The 10,000-nt window shown below is 40.8% G+C and overlaps 2 protein-coding genes across 2 annotated transcripts in view; one reads left to right on the forward strand and one right to left on the reverse strand.

The window, feature by feature from the left end:
- ccdc90b (coiled-coil domain containing 90B) overlaps positions 1-2,003 on the reverse strand; it is an 11,406-nt gene extending 9,403 nt beyond the window's left edge. The window contains exons 1-3 of the mRNA XM_031317391.2: positions 1,760-2,003; positions 1,232-1,351; positions 244-347 (exon numbers count right to left, since the gene is read on the reverse strand). Of these exons, the coding sequence (XP_031173251.1) occupies positions 244-347; positions 1,232-1,351; positions 1,760-1,817 (282 nt within the window). The 5' untranslated portion in view covers positions 1,818-2,003. The remainder of the gene's footprint in view (positions 1-243; positions 348-1,231; positions 1,352-1,759) is intronic.
- An 818-nt stretch (positions 2,004-2,821) lies between these two features.
- The window catches only part of alg8 (ALG8 alpha-1,3-glucosyltransferase), a 12,781-nt gene continuing 5,602 nt past the window's right edge, over positions 2,822-10,000 (forward strand). The window contains exons 1-5 of the mRNA XM_031317390.2: positions 2,822-2,942; positions 4,990-5,068; positions 6,035-6,228; positions 8,668-8,777; positions 8,968-9,035. Coding sequence (XP_031173250.1) covers positions 2,860-2,942; positions 4,990-5,068; positions 6,035-6,228; positions 8,668-8,777; positions 8,968-9,035 — 534 coding nt within the window. The 5' untranslated portion in view covers positions 2,822-2,859. The remainder of the gene's footprint in view (positions 2,943-4,989; positions 5,069-6,034; positions 6,229-8,667; positions 8,778-8,967; positions 9,036-10,000) is intronic.

Genomic DNA, 10,000 nt, shown 5'->3' on the forward strand with positions numbered 1-10,000 from the left:
TAATTTTACTGCAGTAATGTTTAGAATGTGCATTAGTACTTTTACTGCAGTAATGTTTAGAATGTGTATAAGTAATTTTACTGCAGTAATGTTTAGAATGTGCATTAGTACTTTTACTGCAGTAATGTTTAGAATGTGTATAAGTACTTTTACTGCAGTAATGTTTAGAATGTGTATAAGTACTTTTACTGCAGTAATGTTTAGAATGTGTATAAGTACTTTTACTGCAGTAAAGGATCTGACCTGGTGGGATTTGGTCACCATGTCTTTATAAACGATGTCCATGTTGGCCGTCGCCAAGGTAACGAGGGCGGAGACGATCAGCTCCGCCTGGCGCTTCTCAAAACCTGCAGGAAACAGAAAACACGTTGCTATGACAACCGTTAACACCATCTGATGTGGATGACAACATTATGGGATGGATCCCTACAGAGATAGACCTTTTAGTTAAAGAGTAAGATCCTTTTAGTTTAACATGAAACAGCCCCGAAATCACCATCACCAAACTCCACCAGACTCCATGTAAATAATCAGTACTTTTAGGGTGTATAGAGCCAGCATATTTCCACCAGACTCCATGTAAATAATCACTACTTTTATCATTGTAAAACACTCTTCATTCAAAGTGGACAGAAACTAAATAAAACTACCAAAAGCCGTCTTAGTTCATCGTTCCACTGTTCCAACAATCACCACTCTGGGTTCGTTGAAATAAACCCTTAATTCACCCATTTACATGTGGAAATATGCTGGCTCTATACACGCTAAAAGTCCTGATTATTTACATGGAGTCTGGTGGAGATATGCTGGCTCTATACACGCTAAAAGTAGTGATTATTTACATGGAGTCTGGTGGAAATATGATGGCTCTATACACGCTAAAAGTCCTGATTATTTACATGGAGTCTAGTGGAAATATGCTGGCTCTATACACGCTAAAAGTCCTGATTATTTACATGGAGTCTGGTGGAGATATGCTGGCTCTATACACGCTAAAAGTAGTGATTATTTACATGGAGTCTGGTGGAAATATGATGGCTCTATACACGCTAAAAGTCCTGATTATTTACATGGAGTCTAGTGGAAATATGCTGGCTCTATACACGCTAAAAGTCCTGATTATTTACATGAAGTCTGGTGGAAATATGCTGGCTCTATACACGCTAAAAGTACTGATTATTTACATGGAGTCTGGTGGGTTTGGTGATGGTGATTTCGGGACTTGGCTCACCGCTGCTCTCCAGCTCCGTCACCATGGTGTGGGAGTCAAAGGTGAGTTTCCGTTGCTCCAGAGGAGTCAACTCAACCCTCCTCAGGTCAAAGGTCGCTGCCGGTGCCGTCACGTGGAAACCTGTCACACACACACACACACACACACACACACACACAGAATAAACCTTTATTATATCGTGACTGTGGCATTTACTAATTTGAATAAAACAAGGTATTTCTCCCCTTTAACCCTTTACTAAGTAACTATTACTAACCTAACCCTTCAGTAAGGTACTGTACTTTACATTTCACTTTTTTGTGTATAAATCAAAACACATGAAGTGTTTATAAAATCTGACGTTAAGTTAAAAATGTAAACTTAGTACAGCTTATATAAACTGCAGTATAGGACCCAGAATGCATTGCACTGTTTATAAACCCCAGACAGACCAATGACTGTATATATAATGAGACACACACACACACACACACACACACACACACACACACACACACACACACACACACACACACACACACACTCTACCTCTCCATGTCCCGTGCGCGAGCCTCCGCAGGAAACACCGCCCCAGCAGCGCGTTCATGTCCGAGGCTGCTGTAGTGTCAAAGAGTTTCAATAAAGTTTATTTCAAGCTGTGAATCCGAAGTACTAAGTAAGTACTTTATATATATCTATGGTAGTACTAACTAAAACTAGAAAAACTAGTGAAACAGACAGCGGACTGTTTACACACTGCTGACTGACACCGGAAACAGTTCCTCAGAACGAGGAAGATGCATTCAGGGACAGTCGGAATTATTAATACTGTGAATCAATCCGATAAAAAAAAAAAATTCAAAATAAAATAAAAAATAATTATACAAAAAATAATTATAAAAATGTTAAAAGCAAAACAGTAAAATGAATATTAAAAATAATAAAATGAAAATGTACAAAATAATAATAATAATATAAACAGTAAAACTAAATCTTAATAAATTAATTAATTAATAATAAAAACTATTTAGTTTTACAAAATAATTAAAAAATAAAATACTGAAAATATAAACAAACAATAAAATAAATAAACACTAATAAATATAATAGAAAAAATATTTAATTTTAATTAATTTAATTTAATTAATTGTAATCATTTATTTTATATTGTTTTTATTATTTTATTTCATTTATTGTAATTATATTTATTGATAACATGTTAAAAAAAACGTCTGTTTTGTATTTTTTAAGTATTGAATTAAAGAAAATATAATAATAATAAAATAATAATAATGATGAGAAATGAGAAATTAAGTAGGATTTTCAATGCATTACATTACAACACACAATACAATACACTGTGATATTTTACTTTTAGTTAAAACATTTTTTTTAATTTAATTTATTTTAATACCAAAATTACAATTGTAATGCTCAGATTTCTTGAGTTTTCAAGGAGAAATTTAAGGCATCTGTCCTTCAAAAATATAAAAATGAAATAAACTTTAAAGTAATAATAACTCGGCAGCTTGTACGTTTTATCCGATGATTATTTATTTAAATATTTAAACAGAAGTTCATTCTACACAGTGTACTGTACACAGGAGCTTGTCAATAAAGCTTTGCATACAAAACACAGCGTCACTGTCATGGCCGCGGTTGACAGTTGGAGCTGGTTTCCAGCGTTAGCATTGGGAGTTTCTTTCCTGAAATGTCTATTTATCACCGCATAGTGAGTGGGAAAACTTTGATGTTAACCTGTTCCACTTAGCGGCTCAGCTTCGGGACGATTGTGTTATTAAATAAATAGATAATTTAAAATCTGCCGCGACGCCTGTTAGCTAACTTTAACTGTCTATGGTAAGCATCCATCCGGGTAACATACCGAGTAGCTAACGTTAGCATCCGTTAGCATCCATCCGGGAAACATACCGAGTAGCTAACGTTAGCAGATTCTGTTAGCATCCATCCGGGAAACATACCGAGTAGCTAACGTTAGCACCGGTTAGCATCCATCCGGGTAACATCCCGAGTAGCTAACGTTAGCATCGGTTAGCATCAATCCGGGAAACATACCGAATAGCTAACGTTAGCATCGGTTAGCATCCATCCGGGTAACATACTGAGTAGCTAACGTTCGCTACAAGCCAGAAACTATTATTTCTAAATGACGTTTTGACGTTAAGGGCTTTGTTAATGCGTCGATTTAATAGGAACTGGCAGCGAAAGCACATGTTAGTGATATTAGACTTCATATGAAGAGACGATAGTTGGTGTAACATGACGTGTTATTAACTTTCAGGCGTATGTAGCCAAACGGCCAGAAGATGGCGCCGTTTTTCATTAGAAGTTCGTTTTGAAGCTGAGTTGTTAAGTTACATACAGAATATTAACTATAAGTGACATCCTGAGGCACTTATAGCTCAAGTATTACAATTATTATGTCGCTGTTGCTTTGTTGCGTGCTGATATATCTGTATGGAGGCCTAATTTGTCTGAAATGTATAATAAAGTGCAGTGTTATATCTGTCTACACCAAACCTCTCGGGGAAATGTCACGATTTAAGGATGTATCGCTTTTTTGCCAACGTACATGCGTCATTAAACATAATTAAGCAAGCAGATAGAGTCAGGATTAACTGTTGGTTATTTCGGCATTAATACAGTATAATAAGATCACGCTTTATATAGTGTGTGGTTGTATTTGTGGCTTTATATTTTTGCGTCAACCAAAGGCACTTCTAGCTCAAGTATTTCAATTATTATGTCGCTGTTGCTTTGTTGTGTGCACCTATATCCTGTGTAGGGCCGTACGTACTCAGAAATATATAGCCTAATAAAGTGCAATGTTATATCTATCTACGCCAAACCTCTCGGAAAAATGTCACAATTTTAGGATGTATCGCTTTTTTGCCCACGTACATGCGTCTTAAACCCCAACTGAGTATATCATTAGAGTCAGGATTAACTGTTGGTTATTTCGGCATTAATACAGTATATAGTATATACAGTATATGTATGTGGTTGTATTTGTGGCTTTATATTTTTGCGTCAACCTATAGGGCACTTCTAGCTCAAGTATTTTAATTGTTATGTTGCTGTTGCTTTGTTGCGTGCTGTTATATCTGTAATGAGCCTTACGTTTTCAGAATAATATAACAAACCGGAAGGTTACATCTTTCTACACCAAAGCTCTCAGAAAAATGTCACAATTTATGAATGTATGGCTTTTTTTGCCAAAGTTCGCACGTCATAAAACACAACTGAGTATATTATCAATAGAGTTAGGATTAACTGTTGGGTATTTCGGCATTAATACAATGCAACAATCATAAGCTTTCTATATTGTGGTTGTGTTTGTAGCTTTATTTAGTGACAACCTGAGGCACTTCTAGCTCAACTATTTAAATTATTATGTTGCTGTTGCTTTGTTGCGTGCACTTACATCCTGTATAGGGCCGTAAGATCCACAGGATTATATAATGTTGTGTTCTATCTACACCAAACCTCATAGAAAAAGTTTACAATTTAAGGATCTGTTGCTTTTTTTTGCCAAAGTATGCACGTCATAAAACCAAACTGAGTATTCTATAGAATCAGTATGAACTGATGGAGATTTCGGCAATGATACATTACATCAAGAAGAACTACAGGCTTGTACAGTATGTTGTGGCTTAATGACTTAGTGTGAACCTGAGACATTTCTCTTTCAGATGGTGCGTAGCTCGTTGCCTGAGTGATCTGTTGTTAATCTGCCATTGGGTTTGTGTGTCTGTCAGTCATTCCACAGACTTCGAGGTGCACAGGAACTGGCTGGCCATCACACACAGTCTGCCCGTGTCCCGCTGGTACCATGAGGTCAGTATGAAGGGGACACACTCACATTTATTGTACTTATATCTTGAGATTTCATGATGGCTTGCATTGTACCGTTGAATATAACTGGGATGTCGAGCCAGAGAGATGCCTTCTGTGATGGTTTTCTCATGCACATCATGACCAGAGTCAGTAGCCATGACTCTATATTACATGTTTTTTGTGCAAATTAAGTAATATCAAATGAAAAATGCCAAATGAGGAGACGAGAGACTTTAAATTTAATTTATGAGCGTCTATTTTAGATAGCAAAAATCTAAGAAATGCCATAATTTATCTGCCTGTTGCCCTGGGACGATTTGATTATTTACTGATACGTGAGTAGCAAGTGGATTTGGGTTGTGGTTTTCATTTATTATGATTCTAGAAGTACTGGGACACACACACACACACACACACACACACACACACACACACACATATATACACACACATACGGACACACACACACACACACACACACACACACACACACACACACACACATATATACACACATACGGACACACATATACACACATATATACACACATATATACGCATATATACACACATACGGACACACACATATATACACACATACGGACACACACATATACACACATATATACACACATACGGACACACACACACACATATACACACATTCGGACACACACACACACAGACACACACACACATACGGACACACAGACACAAACACACACACACACACACACACATATATACACACATACGGACACACACACACAGACACACACACACGGACACACAAACACACAGACACAAACACAGACACACACACACACACACACACACACACACACACACACAGACAGAGACACACACACACACACACACACACACACAGAGACACACACACAGAGACACACACACACAGAGACACACACTCACACATGATTTCCTCCTAACCTGTGGTGTGTGTAGAACACGTCAGAGTGGACTCTGGACTACCCCCCGCTGTTCGCCTGGTTCGAGCTGGGCCTGTCCCACGCTGCTCGCCACTTTGACCCAGACATGCTGCTGGTGGAGAACCTGAACTACGCCAGCCCGTCCACGGTGCTCTTCCAGAGGCTGTCGGTCATCTTCACCGACCTGCTCTTCATCTACGCTGCCAGAGAGTGAGTGAGACAGAGAGTGAGTGAGTGAGACAGAGAGTGAGTGAGTGAGACAGAGAGTGAGTGAGACAGAGAGACAGAGTGAGTGAGACAGACAGAGAGTGAGACAGACAGAGAGTGAGACAGAGAGTGAGTGAGACAGAGTCCTCCGCTGCCTCGTGGCTGCTTGGTTCAGGTCTTAGTTTGATTAGTTTGAGGACAAATCACCACCAGAGTACCTGATTCTGATTAGGTTAGAAGATGAGAGAGAGAGAGTGTGTGTGTGTGTGTGTGTGTCTGTGTGTCTGTCTGTCTGTCTGTCTGTGTGTGATATTAAATGTAAACTACTGTTATCTGTTACATGTTTTTGTTCATCTTCTAAATGTTGTGTTTGAGTTATTGAGGGACTGCAGCCTGAGGCTAACTCTGGTGCGATGCATCAAATGGTCACATTTATGTTTTAACTGCACACTGTCCCTTTAATAAATGAATTGAAATTGAAATAAAAACCACAGCAATTCAACCACTTAACCGCTTACAATAAACCTCACAATGCTACAACTATTGCAATAATATTGAAAAATAAAACGTATTGAGCTTGAATTTGATTGTTTATAGTTTAGCTCAAACACTCCTTATTTAAAAGAGTGGAACGTGATCCCGACTATTATTAGTGGATTTAAGTCAGTTTAAATTAAAAAAAGACGTAGGCCTAAGCACTGGTGTGTCCTAGGTGTCCCTATTAATCTGATGTGGAATTATCATTTCCATATTATTGCAGTGCGCTGTATATGCCCAGGGACAGCAGATGGAAATTAGCAATCACAGGGCTCCAGACTGACTTTTTGCCTTGGTTGCACTGGTGCGCCTAACTTTTTTATTTAGGTGCACCAGCACAAAATATAGGTGCACCCAAACTTTTCCTCGCGTCGCCATTAACGCTGAATGGGGATACACGATATATAGCTCTGTATTTTTTTACCAAGTGGGCTAAATGTTCAGTTTTAAGTCAAAGCCACTTTTCACAAGCTCTAAAATAAAATGCAAAGACAGGGTTTCCTGTACCAGTTTGAAAAGATACAGCTGCAACACATTCAGAAAGTTATCTGAGATAAATAGCTTAGGATATATTAAAAAATATATCTCTGAGAAAGCTCCTTCACTTGTTTTCAACAATAACAGACTGATTAAAAGAGAGAGAGGACGCCCGGATAGCTCAGTTGGTATATATAGAGGTTGGACTCCGACCTGCGGCCCTCTCCTGCATGTCATTCCCCCCTCTCATGTCTTCAGCTTTCCTATCAAAATAAAAGCTGAAATCTTAAAAAAAAAAGAAAGAAAAACAGAGGGAGAGAGGGGGAGAGAGAGAGGGAGAGAGAGAGAGAGACAGACAGACAGAGAGAGAGAGAGAGAGAGAGGGGGAGAGAAGGGGAGAGAGAGACAGAGAGAGAGAGACAGACAGAGAGAGAGAGAGAGACAGAGGGAGAGAGGGGGAGAGAGAGACAGAGAGACAGACAGAGAGAGAGAGAGAGACAGAGGGGGAGAGAAGGGGAGAGAGAGACAGAGAGAGAGACAGACAGAGAGAGGGAGAGAGAGAGAGCGAGACAGAGAGAGAGAGAGAGAGACAGAGAGAGAGAGCGAGACAGAGAGAGAGAGCGAGACAGACAGAGAGAGAGAGCGAGACAGAGAGAGAGAGAGACAGACAGAGAGGGAGAGAGTATGTCTGTATCGTCCCTGGCTGCGCTGCGTTTTTATGAACTATGATATTCTGGCCGTGGGTCACATCTCTCGCCCAGGTCCAGCAGGCTCCGTCTCACGCTATTACTCAACCAGCTGAAGTTAGTTACATCTAATAACTTCTTCTGTGTTTTTCACCGTGGCGGCAGCAATAACAGAGAGTTACCAGCAGAAACACTGGTACCAATACAGGTTCCCCTCTCATACTTAATATACAGCTGTGGTAATAATACAGGTTCCCCTCTCATACTTAATATACAGCTGTGGTAATAATACAGGTTCCCCTCTCATACTTAATATACAGCTGTGGTAATAATACAGGTTTCTCTCTCATACTTAATATACAGCTGTGGTAATAACAATTACAACTGTAGACAAATGTCAGCAGTTTGGACCAGGGGCTGTGTCTGTCTGCATGTTGCAGGGGGGCCGGTGTGAGTGAATGGGGGGGGGGCTGCGCGGAGGAGAGATCCAATCACAGGCACAGCTTTACAGAAGGAATGGGTCACGTAACGCAACAATAAACCATCGATATAAACAACATCGCTTCGTTAGTGGAGAGGCAGCGGGTGCGAGGACGTTAGGTGCACCGGTGAGACCTAGGAACAATCTTAGTCACACCCTTACACATTTTGGTCGCATATGCGACCAAAATGGTCGCACTCTAGAGCCCTGAATTAGGGGTTTCCGTTAGCTTGATCCTGATTGGCTCTGTGCTCTCTCCAGGTGCTGCAGGTGCGTTCAGGATCAGAAAGGTTCTCGGGACGTTCTGAACCGCCCGTCCTTCGTCCTGGCTGTTCTGCTGCTCTGGAACTTCGGCCTCCTCATCGTCGACCGTATCCTTCAGTGGTGAAACATACACACACACACACACACACACACACACACACACACACACACACACACACACAGAGACACACACACACAGACACAGAGACAGAGACAGACAGACATTTATTTACTATTTAATCATATATAATCCTAAAAACGATGAACATGATAAAACTTCCTTCACGTTTCCCTCAGATATTCATTTCCAGTATAACGGCTTCTTGTTTGGTTTCCTGCTACTGTCAGTGGCCAAACACCTGCAGGTACACACACACACACACACACACACACACACACACACACACACACACACACACATATATAACTGAGGGTGTTTTCACACCTGAAAGTCTGAACCAAGGTTCCTGTTATTGTTCCATTGTAACATTTGATCCGGTAAGTTTTGGTTTCACGGCAGTTATACAAGCGCACTAAAGATCTCTACGTGACAAAACTACGTCCTGCCGTCATCACACACATGAGCTGCGTCTCCAGATACTTATAATTGATTGGTTTGTAGACGGGCTTCCTCATCCTCTCGTATCCTCTCTCTGGGTCAGAGGTTTTTCAGCTGACTGCTGCTCTCTCCTACTGACTGCTGCTCTCTCCTACTGACTGCTGCTCTCTCCTACTGACTGCTGCTCTCTCCTACTGACTGCTGCTCTCTCCTACTGACTGCTGCTCTCTCCTCTACTGACTGCTACTCTCCCCTACTGACTGCTGCTCTACTCTACTGACTGCTGCTCTCTCCTACTGACTGCTGCTCTACTCTACTGACTGCTGCTCTCTCCTACTGACTGCTGCTCTCCTCTACTGACTGCTGCTCTACTCTACTGACTGCTGCTCTCCCCTACTGACTGCTGCTCTCTCCTACTGACTGCTGCTCTCCCCTACTGACTGCTGCTCTCTCCTACTGATTGCTGCTCTCTCCTACTGACTGCTGCTCTCTCCTACTGACTGCTGCTCTCTCCTACTGACTGCTGCTCTCCTCTACTGCCGCGGCTCTTTTTGTTTTGTGATGTTGAGAAGCAAGACACTGGAACTTTCTGGAGAATTTATTCAGAGACAAACGGAAACCTACACTGTACATTTACTACCACTTAACAAATAAACTGCTGATGTATTCTCAGCTCTGATAGCCGACAGCTGTCTGCTCTGAGCTCATTCACCGTCACTCTCTCATGTAGCCTCCACACTAAGCACCGAGCTATTCCTTAAAGGATCTTCC

Source organism: Sander lucioperca, chromosome 13 (genome assembly GCF_008315115.2).
Source record: "Sander lucioperca isolate FBNREF2018 chromosome 13, SLUC_FBN_1.2, whole genome shotgun sequence".
In the NCBI taxonomy this organism is placed as follows: domain Eukaryota; kingdom Metazoa; phylum Chordata; class Actinopteri; order Perciformes; family Percidae; genus Sander; species Sander lucioperca.